The 20,513-nt window shown below is 47.9% G+C and overlaps 1 protein-coding gene across 1 annotated transcript; it reads right to left on the bottom strand.

The window, feature by feature from the left end:
- Positions 1–536: 536 nt before the first annotated feature.
- Positions 537–19,546, bottom strand: bub1 (BUB1 mitotic checkpoint serine/threonine kinase). The gene is made up of 28 exons (XM_066677984.1): positions 19,419–19,546; positions 19,128–19,187; positions 18,267–18,408; positions 17,924–18,120; positions 17,708–17,751; positions 17,512–17,597; positions 17,382–17,425; positions 16,675–16,847; positions 15,906–16,006; positions 15,612–15,800; positions 15,373–15,527; positions 14,503–14,540; positions 14,308–14,424; positions 12,676–12,777; positions 11,778–11,856; positions 11,610–11,682; positions 11,325–11,496; positions 11,167–11,233; positions 9,483–10,625; positions 8,345–8,543; positions 7,051–7,306; positions 6,180–6,320; positions 5,799–5,899; positions 5,361–5,522; positions 2,174–2,331; positions 1,908–2,085; positions 1,201–1,307; positions 537–1,109 (listed from the first exon to the last, which is right to left on the bottom strand). The coding sequence occupies exons 1-28, from the start codon at positions 19,439–19,441 to the stop codon at positions 911–913; spliced, it is 4,506 nt and encodes a 1,501-aa protein (XP_066534081.1). The 5' UTR covers positions 19,442–19,546; the 3' UTR covers positions 537–910.
- Between the last annotated feature and the right edge of the window lie 967 nt (positions 19,547–20,513).

Genomic DNA, 20,513 nt, shown 5'->3' with positions numbered 1-20,513 from the left:
TCACAGATGTGGCTGTGGTGTCTCCCGGCGACGGCACTGTGTTTAAAGGCTGATCTCAGACCTGCTGTGGGTTCCTTGTGTTCTGCTGTAGTTCAGAGTCTGAATCCAGGGCGAATTGTGTAACACAGCAGTGAGTCACAGTCCCAGCTTCACGACTACAGCTCTGTACACACACACACACACACACACACACACACACTTCGTCCCAAAGCTGGACCCCACCCTGAACCTGTCATCCTGGGTCAGAGACACCACTTCCCGTCCTCCCAGAGAAACAGGACAAAACCCCCCTGGACCACTCCATCAGGCACGGTGACTTTAACAGAACTCATGTGCAGCTGCTCCACAGTGTTCCCACATGAGAGAGAGACAGAGAGAGAGAGGAGGAGAGAAAAAACCCCTCTCCCAGTCACTCACCCATTCACCAACTCACTCACCCACACACAGTCTCTCTGACACACACACACACACACAACACAGTAAAGTGTAAATCTAGTGATCAGAGGTTTATTGAATTTTTCATGAATTTAAACATCATCAAAAACTTAAAATACACTCCTTTTTTAAAAATTCAAAGCCAAATCAATAAAAAGACAGCGATCTAAAGTCTCAGCAGAGTCTCATTCATGTCTCAGAGAGGGTTTTCTCACTGGCTGCATTCGGAATGTGGATTAAACTACGATAAAAACACCTTTTTTTTTTTTAAAAAAAAACCTTAAATCAGAAAAGTATCTTAAAAATGAACAAGAGACATTTACTGTGTGTGAGAGAGAGAGACAGAGAGAGAGAGAGAGAGAGAGAGAGAGAGAGAGAGAGAGAGAGAGAAGCATCTGTTTTGTTTATTTTGAGAGGACTGGAATGTGAGTGTTATATACAGGGCATATATACAGTGTGAGTGTGTGTGAATCCTTTATCTGCGAGTGTGTCTGGACTCCAGGATCTGGACGACCAGTCGTTTTTTGAGGTCGCGGAGTTTGTTGCTGTAATTTTGCTGCAGCGTCGAAAACAAACGCTCGCGCAAACTCCGCAAACTCTGTAACCACGGCAACGGACCGGAAACATTCAGCATCACGCAGAAAAACTCCTGCCACAGCTCACTGTGAGGATTCCTGAGAGAGACAGAAAGGAAGAGAGACAAAATTTAGGGAGTGAGTGTGTGTGTGTGTGTGTGTGTGTGTGTGTGAGAGAAAGAGAACTGACCTCTTAAAGACTCCATTAGTTCTCCAGACTCCGCCTTCATTTGTCACCTGCATGTACGACCCGAACATCAGACAGTGCACTGTCCCCGCCACGCCGAAATAATCTGTCTGCAGCACACACACACACACACACCATCAGCACAAACATGCTCCATGTCCTTGGTTCTTCAGGATGAACGATGCAGAGTGTGTTTGCGTGTGTGTTACCTTTTGTGTGTATGTGTGTGTTACCGTGTGTGTGTGTGTTACCTTGTGTGTATGTGCGTGTTACCTTTTGTGTGTATGTGTGTTACCGTGTGTGTGTGTTACCTTTTGTGTGTGTGTGTGAGAGTGTTACCTTTTGTGTGTATGTGTGTGTTACCGTGTGTTTGTGTTACCTTTTGTGTGTGTGTGTGTTACCTTTTGTGTGTATGTGTGTTACCGTGTGTGTGTGTTACCTTTTGTGTGTGTGTGTGTGTGTTACCTTGTGTGTATGTGCGTGTTACCTTTTGTGTGTATGTGTGTTACCGTGTGTGTGTGTTACCTTTTGTGTGTGTGTGTGTGTGTGTTACGTGTGTGTTACCGTGTGTTTGTGTTACCTTTTGTGTGTATGTGTGTGTTAGTTACAGTGTGTGTGTGTGTTAGTTACAGTGTGTATGTGTTACCGTGTGTGTGTGTGTGTGTGTTACAGTGTGTGTATATGTGTGTGTGTTACCGTGTGTGTGTTACCTGGTAGCTCCACGGCCGGTTGCTGAGCATCTCCGTGCACTGGAAGCCCGAGGTCATGCAGCGAGCGGTGAACGCAGTCCCCTCAGGGAACAGGGTCATATCGATACTCTGACCAAAGTCGATCAGAACCAGACCATGATCCACATTCTCTGAACCAAAGTCCTCGTTCGCCAGGAACCTGCAGAACCACACAGAACCGCAGGGATAGTAGTGAGCAGTGAGTGAGGAGGGTGAAGACTGGAAGGTGTGAATGACTGAGTGTGCACCTCGCTCCCAGCAGGAAGTTGTCAGGTTTGATGTCTGCGTGGATGATGTTGGCTTTGTGCAGCTGCTCGACCATCTGCAGGATGCAGGCGCTGAAATACAGCACGAGTGGCTGCGGCATCACCCTCTCACTGCGGCTCTTATACAGGTTCACCACGTCCTGTAACAACACCATCATCATCATCATCATCACCCTACGCTGTACCACAGAGAGAGACAAGACTACACAGACAAATACAAAAACAGCTGCATTCTGACCTCGGGCCAGCAGGGGGCCAGAGTACCTCTTACAGAGAGACATCAAAACACCATGAAGCCTGAGAGAAAGAGGTTTAATCGAAAGAGGTTTAATCCCAAATCACTCCATGCTCCCTCTGTAGGGCACTACACACGTCCTGAAACGACTGAATCTAGATGTTAACAGTGCAGTATATATTTCTAACACACACCATTTCTATTTATTCATCTGTGTGAATCTGAACTCTAGTGCTGTCTGTGTGTGTACAGTGTAGTTTATGACTGATGTAGTTCACTGTAGAGGGAGAGAGGAGCTGTGTGTGTACAGTGTAGTTTATGACTGATGTAGTTCACTGTAGAGGGAGGGAGGAGCTGTGTGTGTACAGTGTAGTTTGTGACTGATGTAGTTCACTGTAGAGGGAGAGAGGAGCTGTGTGTACAGTGTAGTTTGTGACTGATGTAGTTCACTGTAGAGGGAGAGAGGAGCTGTGTGTACAGTGTAGTTTGTGACTGATGTAGTTCACTGTAGAGGGAGTGAGGAGCTGTGTGTGTACAGTGTAGTTTATGACTGATGTAGTTCACTGTAGAGGGAGTGAGGAGCTGTGTGTGTACAGTGTAGTTTGTGACTGATGTAGTTCACTGTAGAGGGAGAGAGGAGCTGTGTGTACAGTGTAGTTTGTGACTGATGTAGTTCACTGTAGAGGGAGAGAGGAGCTGTGTGTACAGTGTAGTTTGTGACTGATGTAGTTCACTGTAGAGGGAGCGAGGAGCTGTGTGTGTACAGTGTAGTTTGTGACTGATGTACTTCGCTGTAGAGGGAGCGAGGAGCTGTGTGTGTACAGTGTAGTTTATGACTGATGTAGTTCACTGTAGAGGGAGCGAGGAGCTGTGTGTGTACAGTGTAGTTTATGACTGATGTAGTTCACTGTAGAGGGAGCGAGGAGCTGTGTGTGTACAGTGTAGTTTATGACTGATGTAGTTCACTGTAGAGGGAGCGAGGAGCTGTGTGTGTACTGTGTAGTTTGTGACTGATGTAGTTCACTGTAGAGGGAGCGAGGAGCTGTGTGTGTACTGTGTAGTTTGTGACTGATGTAGTTCACTGTAGAGGGAGCGAGGAGCTGTGTGTGTACTGTGTAGTTTGTGACTGATGTAGTTCACTGTAGAGGGAGCGAGGAGCTGTGTGTGTACTGTGTAGTTTGTGACTGATGTAGTTCACTGTAGAGGGAGCGAGGAGCTGTGTGTGTACAGTGTAGTTTGTGACTGATGTAGTTCACTGTAGAGGGAGAGAGGAGCTGTGTGTGTACAGTGTAGTTTATGACTGATGTAGTTCACTGTAGAGGGAGCGAGGAGCTGTGTGTGTGCAGTGTAGTTTATGACTGATGTAGTTCACTGTAGAGGGAGAGAGGAGCTGTGTGTGTACAGTGTAGTTTGTGACTGATGTAGTTCACTGTAGAGGGAGCGAGGAGCTGTGTGTGTACAGTGTAGTTTGTGACTGATGTAGTTCACTGTAGAGGGAGCGAGGAGCTGTGTGTGTACAGTGTAGTTTGTGACTGATGTAGTTCACTGTAGAGGGAGCGAGGAGCTGTGTGTGTACAGTGTAGTTTATGACTGATGTAGTTCACTGTAGAGGGAGCGAGGAGCTGTGTGTGTACAGTGTAGTTTATGACTGATGTAGTTCACTGTAGAGGGAGCGAGGAGCTGTGTGTGTACAGTGTAGTTTATGACTGATGTAGTTCACTGTAGAGGGAGCGAGGAGCTGTGTGTGTACAGTGTAGTTTGTGACTGATGTAGTTCACTGTAGAGGGAGTGAGGAGCTGTGTGTGTACAGTGTAGTTTGTGACTGATGTAGTTCACTGTAGAGGGAGCGAGGAGCTGTGTGTGTACAGTGTAGTTTGTGACTGATGTAGTTCACTGTAGAGGGAGCGAGGAGCTGTGTGTGTACAGTGTAGTTTATGACTGATGTAGTTCACTGTAGAGGGAGCGAGGAGCTGTGTGTGTACAGTGTAGTTTATGACTGATGTAGTTCACTGTAGAGGGAGTGAGGAGCTGTGTGTGTACAGTGTAGTTTGTGACTGATGTAGTTCACTGTAGAGGGAGAGAGGAGCTGTGTGTGTACAGTGTAGTTTGTGACTGATGTAGTTCACTGTAGAGGGAGCGAGGAGCTGTGTGTGTACAGTGTAGTTTGTGACTGATGTAGTTCACTGTAGAGGGAGCGAGGAGCTGTGTGTGTACAGTGTAGTTTGTGACTGATGTAGTTCACTGTAGAGGGAGCGAGGAGCTGTGTGTGTACAGTGTAGTTTATGACTGATGTAGTTCACTGTAGAGGGAGCGAGGAGCTGTGTGTGTACAGTGTAGTTTGTGACTGATGTAGTTCACTGTAGAGGGAGTGAGGAGCTGTGTGTGTACAGTGTAGTTTATGACTGATGTAGTTCACTGTAGAGGGAGAGAGGAGCTGTGTGTGTACAGTGTAGTTTATGACTGATGTAGTTCACTGTAGAGGGAGTGAGGAGCTGTGTGTGTACAGTGTAGTTTGTGACTGACGTAGTTCACTGTAGAGGGAGCGAGGAGCTGTGTGTGTACAGTGTAGTTTGTGACTGATGTAGTTCATTGTAGAGGGAGGGAGGAGCTGCGTGTGTACAGTGTAGTTTGTGACTGATGTAGTTCACTGTAGAGGGAGAGAGGAGCTGTGTGTGTACAGTGTAGTTTATGACTGATGTAGTTCACTGTAGAGGGAGTGAGGAGCTGTGTGTGTACAGTGTAGTTTGTGACTGACGTAGTTCACTGTAGTGATATATAAAAATATCCTGAATCACGTTTCATATGCTGCATCATTAAAAAAAAATATCTCACTGTATCTGTTCCTTGGTGACGTTGAAGATATTTTAAATGTTTTAAAGCGTGTGTTTGGATATATGATGTGTGTGTGTGTGTGTGTGTGTGTGTGTTCCTCACCAGAAGGGTTCCACAGGTGTGCGGTTCTCCGAGCAGAACACTGCCGTTGGAGAACAGATGAGCCGAGTGTAGCTGGTTGAACAGGGGGCGCTCTCTGGGCTCCAGGCGGGCGTTCAGCTGAGTGTTAATGTAAAACTCCCAGGGGTTCGCTGGCTTCTGCACCTGCACAGGTGAACACCACCGGCAGAGTGAGGGGAGCAGGGCATTTCACAAACAAACAATCATCCCAATCTCATTTAACAAAAAAATAAAATAAAATAAATAAATAAATAAAAAAATCGGCAAACATTTTTTAAAATATAAAAATTAGAGTCAAACTGCTCTGGCATCTTTAATGAACCAGATTATAATCCACAGAGCGGGTCTCCCACATGGGCGCAGCCATGTTCTGGTGTTTTAATACACCCAGGCCTGTAGGTGTCAGTATAACAGCTGTACCTTCAGGATGAGTTTGCGGGAGGTGCTGAGGTGGGTGGCCTGGTAAACGGTGGCGAAGGCTCCCTGACCCAGAACAAAGTCCACCCTCAGAGTCTCCTCCCCTGAGAAACAGAACAGAACAGAGTTTAAACCGTGTGAATCCGGTTCAGAGTCCGGTTTCAACTCCAGATCAGAGCCACAGTTGTGTTCACACTCCTCTGTGTCTTTCCCACGTGAGGAACAGTGTCGTGTTGATTCTCGGAACATCAGGAGCACATCAGAGATGAATATTCACCTCATTCAGTCTCCTGACCTTCTTACAGAGCAGGGGAGTGACTGAGTGAGTGAGAGAGAGAGTGAGTGATGTTAATAACCCAGACAGGGCAGAGAGGGTGTGTTTACCCAGCTGTACGGTGGTCCGGGAGCTGAGGGAGGGCAGGTTCTGGTTCCAGACGCTGAGGTTTTGATACGAGGAGAGAGGGGTTTTCAGACTGGAGAGAAGAGACAAGATCAGATCCTCATCCCACGGATCAGACACCAGCACTGAGAGAGAGAGAGAGACACACACACACACACACACAGAGAGAGAGAGAGGTGATAAAACCGTGTCAGTGTGAGGACCTGTGGCTTTAGAGCTGTGGTGGTGCTGGTGCCTGAATGGGGCACTAAACACTGAATCATATCATGACGTCATTCCCGACACCTGAACTTCTTCAAACAAGGCACACACACTAAAACACCAGCAGGGCGTGATCTATCCAAACTAACCTCAGCAAAGTCTGATCTGAACATTGCTGTGAGGAACTGATGGCATTCAGCCTTCACTTAAACATCAGTGAGGCCGTTGGAGGAGAACGACGTTCCACGGCAGATCAGATCAATCAGGACCACCGAGGGATTATTACATGCGCTTAATAATCAGACAACTGAACTAAATCAGATTCCGTGAGTAATCAGATCAGCGCGTTTACATGGACTTGGGTAAATCAGATTCCGGGAGCTAACTCTGAGTTTACACGAGTCCCACAACAATCAGATGTCTGCTTTGAAACATCCAATAATATCAGAGAAAGACGAAACGTGAACCTCCTGCTGCTGAGAAATCTGATTACTGGGCTGAAATCCAGCTCTCTTAATCGGATTTCAAGACCTTACTCAGAAATCTGAATGTGCTGTTTACATGAGCGCTTCAATAATCAGATAACTACAGAAATCAGATTAAGAGCGGATTATTAAGTGCATGTAAACACACTTAATCAGATGAGCTCAGTACCTGGGGGGTTTGTTTGATCAGATCCAGGACTTGGACTCATGGGAACATCACCCTGCAGCTGTTGGGTAAAGACGTCTGGTTCCGCAGACGTTCCAGACGTTCGCTGCGGGGTCATCATCACGTCCAGGTCAGGTTCCGTGGCTCGGACTGGGCTCTCGGCGCAGAACCAGTTCATCTGCGGAGCGGGACTCATGGGAACGTCCTGAACGGTGCTGGAGTCTCGGGGAGGACTGGAGAGCAAGGATCTGTGAAGGACCTGCAAACAAAAGATCATGGAAAGTCATTAAAGAACATTAAATATCACAAAAAAGGAAAAGAAGCATAAAAACGGCTGCTGTTTCCTTCTGAGACGTGAGGAGAAGCTGAATCATCTCCAGCCGGATCACAGATGAAGACTGAGCTGTTTATGTCTGTGCTCTGAGGATGTTTCCCTGCCGTCGGCGAGCGCTCACTCAGCGCCGGGCTGTCACGATAATCACGTTACTGATTTATCGTACGATATACAGGTGCTTCCTCAGTGACTGCGGCTGACCTCAGTGTTGTCCACTGTGTGTTTACAGGAGAATAAACGTCTCCAGTCTTTCAGCCGCTCGCTCTGTTCCGTTCTCTGCTTTTATTTTATTTATGTTTTATTTATCTAGAACATTTAAAACATGGTTAATACTGATTCCAATGATTCTGAATATTTTTAATAGCTCAGACCCTGCCCAACGTTCACTGCTCTTTAAAAGGGTGTATGGTCTCAAAATAACAACAACACAATGTATTACAGTTGTTTCTGGGACAATATTTCGATCACAAAGAACGGCTACTGTGACAGGCATGTGATATGAGGATGAGAGCGCCCCCTAGAGGGGGGAGACACTGTGGTCTGATTATATCATACATTACAAAGCAGTGGGTTCAGAGAGTTCTCAGAGAGTGCAGCAGGACTTTTCTGAAAACGTCTGCACCAACAGTCAAACACCTCAGATACTGCTCAGACGCACAGCAGGGGGCGCCACTGATATCAGATCTGTAACTGAGTCAGATGAAGCTCAACAGCGCCGCTCGGTGGCTGTAGGTTTTAGTAATTCTGTGTTTGGTCGGTTCTAGGTGATTATATAAATGATTCAGATCCAAACAGTGAGTGTGTTCTGTGGCGTGAGCGAGCTCCGGCTCACAGCTCTGAGTCAAATTAGATCAGTGTCAGACCTCACGATGTTTATGTGAATGAATGAATGAACGCCATCAAATCCTCACGGCAACATCTTGACACAGAGAGTAAAGCCCTAGGAAAAGAGCCCAGCCTCACCTCTAAGACCCTCTTGTCCGATTTCCTCCGGTTGAAGGACCTCTTGGAGAGCATAATTCCAGACTTCTCCAGAGCTGGAACTGGACTCTGACCCGGTTCCTCCATGGGCTCGGGGCTCTGAGGGATGTGTACCGGTTCTGGTGGTTTCTGGTATAAGCTGAGTCTGGATTTAGCTGCTGGAGTTCTGGAGATCATAGATCTGCACAAAAGACAATGGAAAACAGACGATCCAGATCGGATATTTTTACCAATCACAATAGGCCTTTTCCACCATCTACACTGGTTCTGTTAAGTGTTAAGGATTAGAACCATGGTTCTCTCTAGTAACACCACACACACACACACACACACACACACACACACACACACACACACACACACACACACACACACACACACACACACACACACACACACACACACACACACACACACACACACACACACACACACACACACACTAAACGACCCGAACTTTAGCCTTGAGTCTCTGAGATCTTTCTGGAGCTTCTTTATCTCATCCACGGATGCCATCATGGTTCCTGCTGGAGAACCCACTATTCTTTGTTTCCAGCTTGGCGTTAACATTTTGAATCAAGAAATAAGTGACATGTCAGTGTACAACTTTGCAATGAAATACTTCCTCTGCATTTAACCCATCTGTGGCAGTGCACACACACACACACACACACTAGTGAACAAAGGCAGTGCACACACACACACACACTAGTGAACAAAGGCAGTGCACACACACCCACACTAGTGAACAAAGGCAGTGCACACACACACACACACTAGTGAACAAAGGCAGTGCACACACACCCACACTAGTGAACAAAGGCAGTGCACACACACCCACACACATACACACACACACTGGGGCTTTGCATTTCACCCATGGATGTTCCATCTGTCGAGGGAAATCGAACCGGCAACCTTCCGGTACCATTAGGACACAGCTGCCCCCGTGGGCTCTGGAACCAGTTTATATCGGTGGAAAAGGGCCATAAGTGCTGTAGCTCATAATCTGAACATCAGTACACTAGGTGGCGCTGTCTCCCCTGGAGCTGGTCAGTCGCGGGACAGTGTTCAGAGCTGAAAGACTAAACACGATCAGGGTGTAAAATGTGAGTCCTACCTGACCATCACGTCCAGGTCGGGTTCCGGGAGCCGTCCTGGACTCTCCACCTGGAACCAGCCGAAACCCGGTGCAGGATCTGGACTCATGGGAACGTCCTGGATCTGGACTGTTCCTCTCGGAGCCGGCTCTGGGCTGGAGAGAAGGACAGAGGATCTATAGGATGAGTCTGGGTTCTGTTTTTCTGATTTCCTCCGATGGAACGACTGCTTGGGCAGGAGAACATCATCCACGTCCGAACCAGAACTCCGGGCCAGATGGCTCGAGTTCAGCCGGTCTGCCCTGGGTTCCCTCACAGACAGGTGGCTGCTTGAGATGTTCTGGTCTAATTGAAGCTCCCTGGTTGAGTTAGACCACAGTCCAGTCGAGCTGAGGTAGTCTGATTTGGGTTCTGTGTTAGAACCCGTCTGGCTGGTTCTCTCAGGGCTCTGGTAGATGCTCCAGCTGGGTTTGGTAGAGTTCATCAGGAAGCTGGTCGAGTTTAGCTGATCCAGTTTGGGTTCTGTCACTTCTAGCATGCTGTTTGGCTTGGGTTCTTTATGAGAACCCGTCTGGCTGGTTCTGTCAGGGCTCTGGTAGATGCTCCAGCTGGTCTTTGTGCTGGCGTTGAGGTTCCCGTCTGAATTCAACTTTGTGCTGGATGAGTTGAGCTGGTCTAGTTTGGGTTCTCTCACTAAATGCATGCCATCAGAGTTGGGTTCTGTGTTAGAACCTGTCTGGCTGGTTCTTTCAGGGCTCTGGTAGATGCTCCAGCTGGGTCTGGTGACAGCGCTGGAGTTTATCTGCTGGCTGGTTGAGTTGAGCTGCTCTAGCTTTGGTTCAGTGACCATACGCACGCTGTCTGAGTTGGGTTCTTCTTTGGAACCCGTCTGGCCGGTTCTCTCGGGGCTCTGGTAGATGCTCCAGCTGGGTTTGAGGGACCGGCTGGCCTCGGCGGTGTGGTCGGGTAAAACGAGCGGACCCAGAGGGTGTCTGCTGACGCTGAGGCTGCTCTGGTTTTGGTTCTGGCTAAGGGAGAACGTGTGGTTCTGTGGAGGAAGACTCACTCCCTCTCCTACGATGGTTCCCTGAGCTCTCAGACTGGACTCGGCACCTTCAGCACCTTCAGGACTCTCCTCTGAGGGACTCTGCTCCAGGATGGGACTGGAACACACAGACAATCAGGGTCTAAATGAAACAGCAGCGTTTCTCAGTCACTGCACCCTTTAAACACATGCACAATTTAGAGTCACGTTAATCAAAGCACAAAGTTTATATCACAGTACGTAATAATAATAATAATAATACCTTAATTCTGAAAGATACGATATAATTCTGATATCGCTACCAAAACTATAAAAGCCACAGGAAAACTGCCAAAATCAAACATGACGTCACCATCAAAGATGAACCTCTCGGCTTCGTCAACGTTAACATTTCTACACTAACTTTAGAACAGAGCTCAGTGAAAAGATGACAGCGCCCTCTAGTGACCATCAGTCAGTGACATGCTGAAAATAATTCATTCTGAAACATTAAAAATGTGTATCAAGATCAAGTTACTGAAACATTTTAGATCGCGATATTTATTGACATTGGGTTATTGTCCAGCCCTCTGCTGAGCCAGAAGCCGATCCAGAGGCCGAGCCCGAGGCGTGTCCGCCTGAAGACAGAGAGGAGAGGTCGTGTGTTGGGAGGGCTTTACCTGAGTTTGGCGGGCTGGCGCTGGAAAGGGTTCTCTGACGTCTCACTGAAACCTCCGGCTGTGTTTTCTACAGGAAACACACACACATTATTAATGTAATAAAGCCGTGTGCGCTGAGTGAGACGGTGTTGTGTCGTGTGGTCAGCGTGTGTCCGGACCCTGGTGCTGTGAGTCCCAGCTGGGTGCAGCGCTGGAGTGCAGCGGCGTGGACACCAGGTGAGCAGACAGAGCGAAATCCTGCATGTAGTTTGGACACGTTGTTATGGAGGAATATCGAGGTCCCCACATTGCAGTCTCGTCAGTCAGAGATTCGGCACACACAGGAGTGTCCTATACACACACACACACACAGGTTAAAGAGGACTAACCATACACTACACATTTTTACTTGAACACGAGAGATTTTAATTGTTTAGAGGTGGAGGTGTCCCTCCTTCACTCACGCTGGGTTTGGACACTGGGATCTCCATCAGCGCTCGGACGGCTGGCCCCGCCTTCAGCCCCTGAGGCTCCTCCCTGGACACAGCGTTAGAGGAGGGGTGAGGGGAGGGGGAACGTAGGACACAGGCTCTTTAAAGAAACAGTCAGGAGATTCAACTATAAACCAGTACCTTCTGTTTTCACCGTTTTCGTCCTGATAAATCCTGAACGGAGCCAAGGGAGCAGGCTTCACCACAGGGGGCGCAAAACCTAACACACACACACACACAGACACATTACTATGACCTCCAGTGTATCAGCCCCACTGAGCACACAGGTGCTACAGTAAGTCCATATGTGGCTCTGCATACTTCTTCACCCCCCCCTTTCCCCCTGTTCCTCAGCGCTCAGGACCCCCACAGAGCAGGTGTGATGTGGTGGTGGATCATTCTCAGCGCTGCAGTGACACTGACGTGGTGGTGGTGTGTTAGTGTGTGTTGTGATACGATCAGACACAGCAGTGCTGGTGGAGTATTTTATCCCCACAGTGAACAGTCCACCGACCAAAAACATCCAGTCGACAGCGTCCTGTGTCACTGATGAAGGACTAGAGGACGAGCGACACACACTGTGCAGCGACAGATGAGCTACTGTCTCTGACTCTACATCTACAAGGTGGACCAACGAGGGAGGAGTGTCTCACAGAGTGGACAGAGAGTGGACACAGGGTTTAAAAACTCCAGCAGCACTGCTGTGTCTGATCCACTCTACACCAGCACAACACACACTAACACACCACCACCACGTCAGTGTCACTGCAGCGCTGAGAATGATCCTCCACCACATCACACCTGCTCTGTGGGGGTCCTGAGTGCTGAAGAACAGGGGGGAAGAAGTATGCAGAGCCACAGATGGACTACAGTCTAGTGCGGGTCAGTGGAGCTGAGAGAGTGGACAGTGGGAATAGAAACAAAGAGCTGGATGTAATGTAATAAACTGTGTGTGTGTGTGTGTGTGTGAGAGAGAGAGAGAGAGAGAGAGTGAGTGAGTGAGAGAGAAAGAGTGATCACTAGGTGGCGCTGTGCTTACTGCTGACTCTGCAGTTTCTCTCAAAGCTGTCGTTGAGGTGTGTGTTGTTAAACATCGTGTCCTGGAGCAGCGTCGGAGCCTGGAACATGTCCATTATCACACCTACAGGCACACACACACACACACACACAGGTCACAACCTCCCCCGTCTCAGATTAAATTCACAGCAAAACACAGAAACACTCAAGATAAGGCTGATACACCAGTGCAGATGTTGTTACAGTAGTATGCAGTATGTTGTTGTTGTTAAAGGCGACTTCACTGTGTATAAAGCTTTGAGTGTGTGTCCTCTCCATGTGCTGCTCTGGAAACCGCTCTAATGTGTTTACGAAGCCCCAGTGTAAAATGGGTAAAAAAACAAAGTGTCTGGGTCCGGTGCTAGGCTTTCTCTCTCTCTGCTCACGGCAGAGAAACGCCATCTGGAGGTTTTTAGACAACGGAGAGACTCCAAACGCTGAAAAGCACCGACCGAGATGAGGATGTTGCTCTATTCCTGCTCCATAGGGGGGTCACACTGACTTATTTTTACTGTTACAGTTACATTACTTAAGGTGGAACTGACTCTAAATTCAGGAGAGCGCTAACTGCATGAAAGTAAACACAGAGCGAAAGTGCTACAAAACTAAACAGCTCGAGTTACACATGAGTTTCTGTGGGAATTCAAACAGTGAATAAACACTTACAGACAATTTACACTTCAGACACCAACAAGATACAGTCGCTTCTTACTCACACACACCCCTCCACCTTAAAAGATACAGTCGCTTCTTACTCACACACACCCCTCCACCTTAAAAGATACAGTCGCTTCTTACTCACACACACCGCACAACCTTAAAAGATACAGTCGCATCTTACTCACACACACCGCTCCACCTTAAAAGATACAGTCGCTTCTTACTCACACACACCGCTCCACATTAAAAGATACAGTCGCATCTTACTCACACACACCGCTCCACCTTAAAAGATACAGTCGCATCTTACTCACACACACCGCTCCACCTTAAAAGATACAGTCGCATCTTACTCACACACACCGCTCCACCTTAAAAGATACAGTCGCTTCTTACTCACACACACCGCTCCACCTTAAAAGATACAGTCGCTTCTTACTCACACACACCGCTCCACCTTAAAAGATACAGTCGCATCTTACTCACACACACCGCTCCACCTTAAAAGATACAGTCGCATCTTACTCACACACACCGCTCCACCTTAAAAGATACAGTCGCTTCTTACTCACACACACCGCTCCACCTTAAAAGATACAGTCGCTTCTTACTCACACACACCGCTTCACCTTAAAAGATACAGTCGCTTCTTACTCACACACACCTCTACACTTGAAAAGACGTGGAGCTGCGGTAGATAAACTGCGTTTCCCCAGTTGTAGATGTCTCCTTTAAAGAATGTGAGTTGATGTTGTTGCACCTTGGGCACATTTTTCCTTCATTGTAAATAAATAAAATCATCTGTTCATCCCCAAGATTTTGCTGATTTTTCTCACAAATTTATAATTTTATTTAACTTTTACTTAACCACGCATGCCTTAAAACAGCCTTTTACTCAGAGTGGAAGCCCGGCTGAGCCTCTGTGTTCAGAGTGTGTGTGTGTGTGTGTGTTTACCCAGAGCCTCCCGTGTGTTGACCGTTGGAGACGGAAGAACACGTGAAGGAGTCGCAGAAATCAAACCCAGAGATGAGTTGGGAGTGACATGAGAGAGATTAAACACTCCACGAGACACTGTGAGAGAGAGAGAGAGAGATGGTGAATGACTGTGTACAGTGAGCGTGAGACAGAGTGTGTTGGATGTTTACTCACGGTCTTCGTTGGTGTCTCCGTGCGTCTCAGAAGCGTCTCTGTAACGAGAGCCAAACAGAGAAGATACGATCTCAGACATTTTCTGTAATAAATCTGTTAAAGCCCAGTTTTTCAGGATTCCACACCTGTGAGTCGTGTGGAGACTTAAGTCTCTGTACCAGCGCTCAGGGAGAGTCTCTCGTCCAATCAGAACAGGACTCAGAGGCGTAGAAGCTCACTGTTCTGTTGATGAATTTAATTCCTGTAAAGACTGATCTCTTCACCAGGTGTCGATATATAAACGCATTTCTGTGACGGGCAGAATCATGGAATCCTGGAGTAAACAGGGAATCCGGTTCTAAAGACAGAAGGTGCGATGCACCGTTAGCCCCCGTCGCACGAGTCGGATCAGCAGAAGGTCGGCTGAACGTTAAAGGAACACTAGGTAAGATTCAGGGCTAATTCACCTGGGGCTCCCTCCAGTGTAATTCACTTTTAGAGCGCTGCTCTGAGATCAGTGGCGAAGGGAAGGGAGCATGGTTTCCTACCCTACTCCAAAAGTTACATAGTGCTTTATCTGCAGTGCTGAGCCTGGAATAGCACCAGCAGGGGCCCTGTTCTCCGTGTTACAGCTCAGTGGAGCATCACAGTGATTTTGAAGCTGAAATCTTAAGGTAAAAATATGACGTAGTGTTCCTTTAAACCCTTACAGAGTTCACTGGGGTCTGGTAAAGTGCACTGGTCATAGACTGTGTTGGTGAAACAAAAAGGGCCCGGATTACGCCGGAGCAGAAGAGGCGGGGCGATTGATCACTGATTGGTTTATTAACCGTTTGCTCAGTGCTGTGTGCCTCTAATCTCAGGGAGAAATAAACTAAAGTAGTCTCTCACTGTTGAGCTGCTGCCGCTGGAGGCTGAGGGCAGTTTTGCAGAAGCGAACGTTCAGCGTGATCCTCACACACACTCTGTCCTCTCTGCGTGTTAGAGTGTGTGTGCTGTGTCGTAGAAGACGAGCTCAGAGACAGACTCGGTGTGGAGGCCGGGACCTGAGGAAGGAGCAGATCACACAGTACAGATTTACACTGAAACACAAATCCAAACATTAGAAGAGGAGTGTCTCCAGGCCTTACCTCAGCCCTGCTCCACCGCAGGTGACTCTCAGACTTCCTCCCGTTCAGCAGGGGGCGCTCTGGCAGCTGCTCGCTGGGGGAGGGCGAAGAGTGCTCAGGTAAAAACACTGGAGCTGCAGCATGGTACACACCGAGGGGCTCAGTCTCTCTGGGGTCGGGTGAAATGAACGATTCTGCAGCACACAGCTCCTGAAACACCCCCCCACACACACACTTCTCAAAAAGCCTGTGGAGGTGTAAGACACTCGCGTATGTTTCGTTTCACCCGATTGTGTGTGTGTGTGTGTGTGTTACCTGCTGTGTGTCTGTAGTCAGTTTACTGTTCAGTTCTTCCAGCAGCTTCTTCATCCTCACCAACTCCTCCTCCTCTTCCTCACACCTCCATATCGCCTCCTCTGAACACACACACACACACACACAATATATCTAAATTATATATCTAATATATCAAATATATCTAAAAGGGAGCGGTGTGTGTGTGTGTGTGTGTGTGTGTTAGAAGCCACTTTCACGTCTGCACCACTCCAGAAGTGTTTCAGACTCTACCCAGAGGAGCGGTGTGTGTGTGTGTGTGTGTGTGTGTTGTCTTGGACATTCACCGGACTTTATTCTGCCTCCAGTGCACAGTGTGAACACAGCTGGGAATGTTCCGGAGAATCACATTGTATCTCCTGTACACAATGCACAGGCTCCGCCCCCTGTCTGGACCCCACGGAAACATCTCCAGCTGTGAATCAATGTGGGACAAGACAACTCCAGAAAATCTCCAGAGTTCATATTTGAAAACTGATTAAGTGTCCATCCAGAGAGAGGTGGAGAAGGACAGAGAGACAGAGAGAGAGACGATGAAGGAGAGAGAGAGAGAGAGAGATGGAGAAGGAGACAGTGAGAGAGACAGTGAGAGAGACAGAGAGGTGGAGAAGGAGACAGAGAGAGAGGGAGAGAGGGAGAGAGGTGGAGAAGGAGACAGAGAAAGAGAGGGAGAGAGACAGAGGCGGAGGAGAGAGAGAGACAGACAGAGAGAGAGAAGGAGAGAGGGAGAGAGACAGAGAGGTACACTGACCCTGTTTTCTCTGTAGATCCTGTTGTTTTTGTTTGCTGAAGTATCGTCGAGCTCTGAGCTCCTCAAAGGAAAGTTCGGAGCCTTCACACTGCAGCTCCTTCACACAGTACATCGACACACACTGCGCCGGCTCACAGCCGCTCGGCTTGGGGTTGTTCTCAGAGCGGGAGATTCTGAACACACACACACACACACACACAGACAGAGATGTATAGAATCCCCAGACCCACGTGACTTTTACCAAACACTAAACACAGGCACAGATTCAAACTAATTTCTCACAGCAACAAACCCCTGCGAAAAGCTGAGCACTGGCCCCTGGTGGTGTTTCTGTTACGGTTCGAGACGATAACTGCCTCCAGCTCTGCGTTACACACAGCTCTCACACACTTTCACTTTTCACGCTGCCTCGTTCTGTAGCCGTTTCACTGCCTCTTTACGTTTTATTCCTAATCCTATGTTTAAATCTGTGTTTCTGTGTTTTTATTAGACCTTTATTGTCCACCATCGTTTGGCCCATGTTTCCTCTGTGATATTCCTGTGTGTTTACGTGGTCTCACTGTTGGCGCTGATGGTGAGTCTGTTCTCTGTGTTGTACCCTGTTTATCCGTCACAGATCCTGTCCTGTCCTGTGCCTGCTGCACCCTGCAGGACTCTGACTGTGACAAACTGTGGTGTGATGAGTGTGAGTGGGTCATTTCTCTTACACGCAGATGGTTCTGTCGGCCGAGCGCTGCGGGTTCTCCGACTCCTGCAGGAAAAACACCGCCACAGTTCAGCACCGAAACCACACTCTGACGAAAACACGTCCAGGGAAAAATACAGCAGGGTCTGTACCTTCGTCTGAGGCAGAGTCTCCCTCGGTCTCGGGTTCTGGTTCTGGTTCATCAGCTGAGAGTTCTGCAGGGGGTTCCTCACCACGTCTGAGAGTCACACACACACACACACACACACCGTGGTTATTAATGCTCAACACAGCCCTTACTCCACACGTAACCCAGCTCCCGCGTGTGGTGTGGATCGTGTTCCCTACCTGAAGGGCCGGGGTTAGGTTTGGCCGTTCTGCTCTGGAACAATCTAGAACCACAGACACGAGAAAATAAACACCCAGCAGTAAAGGTGTGCCGCGTTTGAAAGATCCTCAGGCCCTGTGTTTATACGGAGATCCGACAGTGGGCGACTCATGTAGACTCTCTCACTTAAAGTGTGTGTGAGAGTATATGTAAACACATATGGTGTGTGTTCTGACCTGTACTGGTTCTGGACGATGTCTAGAGGTTCCGCTCGGTTCTCCAGGGCTCTGAGGAGAACCTGCTCGGCCTCTGAAAACTGACCCTGAGCCTCCAGCTGCTGAGCCCAAGCCACGTACAGGGCAGCCGCCCGGGTCCCCACCCCGCAGCCGTACACAGAACTGTACAGCTTCAACGGCTCGGGGTAATAACTCGCCTGTAACACACACACACACACACACACACAGAGATAATGACACAGTACAGACACACACAGGTCCCCCATAAACAAGCCACACAGTAAAATAAACTACACAGCTGAACAGAGACAGACAGACCGACAGACCCCTCTCTGGTACGTACACATCTGATGCAGTGCCTGATGAACCTGGGGTCGTTGTGGTAGCGCTTCTCCTTCAGAAACGTCTGAACCAGTCGCTCCAGCACCACACACAGCGCGCTACTGTCCTCACAGGACAACCTGCTGTCCACAAAGTCCACAAACCTGCACACACACACACACAAACACACTCAAGATCTCTCCAGAGAACACTGTTCCACTGCTCCATACACCATCAGTTAATCCGCAACTACCAAAGCAGCTCCACAGACAGAGAGAGAGACATACAAGAGATAAACAGACAGACAGCTGCACAAATAGACAGACAGAAAGACACAGATGAACAGACAGGGTGGGAGAGAGACAGAGACAGAGACAGAGAGAGAGAGAGACGGAGACAGAGACAGAGAGAGAGACAGACAGACAGAGAGAGAGAGAGACGGAGACAGAGACAGAGAGAGAGACAGACAGACAGAGAGAGAGAGAGACGGAGACAGAGACAGAGAGAGAGACAGACAGACAGAGAGAGAGAGACAGACAGAGAGAGAGAGAGAGACAGACAGAGAGACACAGATGAACAGACAGGGTGGGAGGGGGACAGAGAGAGAGACAGAGACAGAGAGGGGGAAACAGAGGTAGAGAGAAAGAGACAGACAGACAGAGAGAGACAGAGACAGACAGACAGACAGACAGAGACAGACAGAGAGAGACAGACAGACAGAGAGAGACAGAGACAGAGGGAGAGAGAGAGACAGAGAGAGAGAGAGAGAGAGAGAGAGACGGGTAGATGGGACTAAATAATGACGTCAGTGTTGATTTCCCACAGAGTAGCGCTTCAAGTCTAGGATTGAGAGCTGAGAGAAGGCTTTATGTGGAGAACTCACCTGTCCCAGGGATCCAGAGGATCATCTCCGGAATAGCTGCTCATACTGGCCTCAAAACCCCTGCAAACACCCGGGAAAACTCTTTAATAAACACCTTTATCTTCACAACACCAGCGCATTAACGTCTTCAGCAGAAATGATCACATTCCAACTGCCTTTGGCACGTAACTCTCCGGTCCACCTTAAATAACACAGCCCCCATGTTGTGGGGCCATCAACATTTAAGGTGGAATGGAGAATTCGCCCAAGAAACGAAGTCCCACAAAAAAACACTAGTTTTCCGCTACTTACTGCAAATAATAACCAATATCCATCGTTTTTCCTGCTTCGGGTCGGTACACGGGCGTCTTATCGTTACCTTAACACTGTTATTTTGCCCTTAATCCGCGGTTTATTATTGTTTTAATTATAAAATCATCGCGAACTGTTCTTGGTTTCCTAATCCGTCTAACAAAACGGTTTCAAATCGCCCGCTTCAACCAATCACAGCGCACCTCCGCCGCAGCGGACGAATCAGATTCAAGAACGGTTGGCCCCGCCTCATATGGGGCACGTTCTAATCCGTGAAGTGAACACTGTGCACTATTTCACTTCCACTCGGAAATATCCGTTAAAAGCACAGGGAAAGTTATTAAATATTATGAATAATTGTAATTCATTTTCCAATATTAATATTAATTAAAAATGTCTAAAAATATATTAAACATTAAATAAAGTTTAAATGGAATATGAACGAGATCAAACATGCCTCAGGAAACAACATTGATTTTATCAGAGCTCTGGGAACGTCCTGGGCGTGGTCTGAGACACAGCAGTGCCGCTAAAGTGTTTAAAGAAACACTACGTAAGATTTATTTATTTTTTTGCTACTGAAGTAGCAGGGGGTATATCACTTTTACAGCTCAGTGGAGCTTCACAGTGGTTTAAAACGGTAATTTTAAGGTAAAAAAATACTACATAGTGTTGCTTTAAAACCTGAGAGACACTCCTCCCTCGTTGGTCCACCTTGTAGATGTAGAGTCAGAGACAGTAGCTCATCTGTCGCTGCACAGTGTGTGTCGCTCGTCCTCTAGTCCTTCATCAGTGACACAGGACGCTGTCGGCTGGATGTTTTTGGTCGGTGGACTGTTCTCAGTCCAGACACTGAGGGTCCAATTGTACCAGTGCAATACCACTGTGGGAGGCAAATCCTGCCAAAGTTAAAATTGAAGTTATTAAATAAAAATTCAGATACTGTTAGCCTTCTCTTTCTCCAAACACATGCGCACATTTCATGACAAAATTAAAAATGACCTGAAACTAATTTGCAATTTCTTTGTTCACTCAGGAATGTGTCAGCGCTGACCAAATTAAAACTAAAAAAGCTTTTCGTCATTTAATTTTCAA

This window comes from Hoplias malabaricus, chromosome 7 (genome assembly GCF_029633855.1).
Source record: "Hoplias malabaricus isolate fHopMal1 chromosome 7, fHopMal1.hap1, whole genome shotgun sequence".
NCBI classification, from domain to species: Eukaryota; Metazoa; Chordata; class Actinopteri; order Characiformes; family Erythrinidae; genus Hoplias; species Hoplias malabaricus.
Note: the sequence above shows the minus strand (reverse complement) of the source record. Positions and strands in the feature narration are given on the sequence as shown.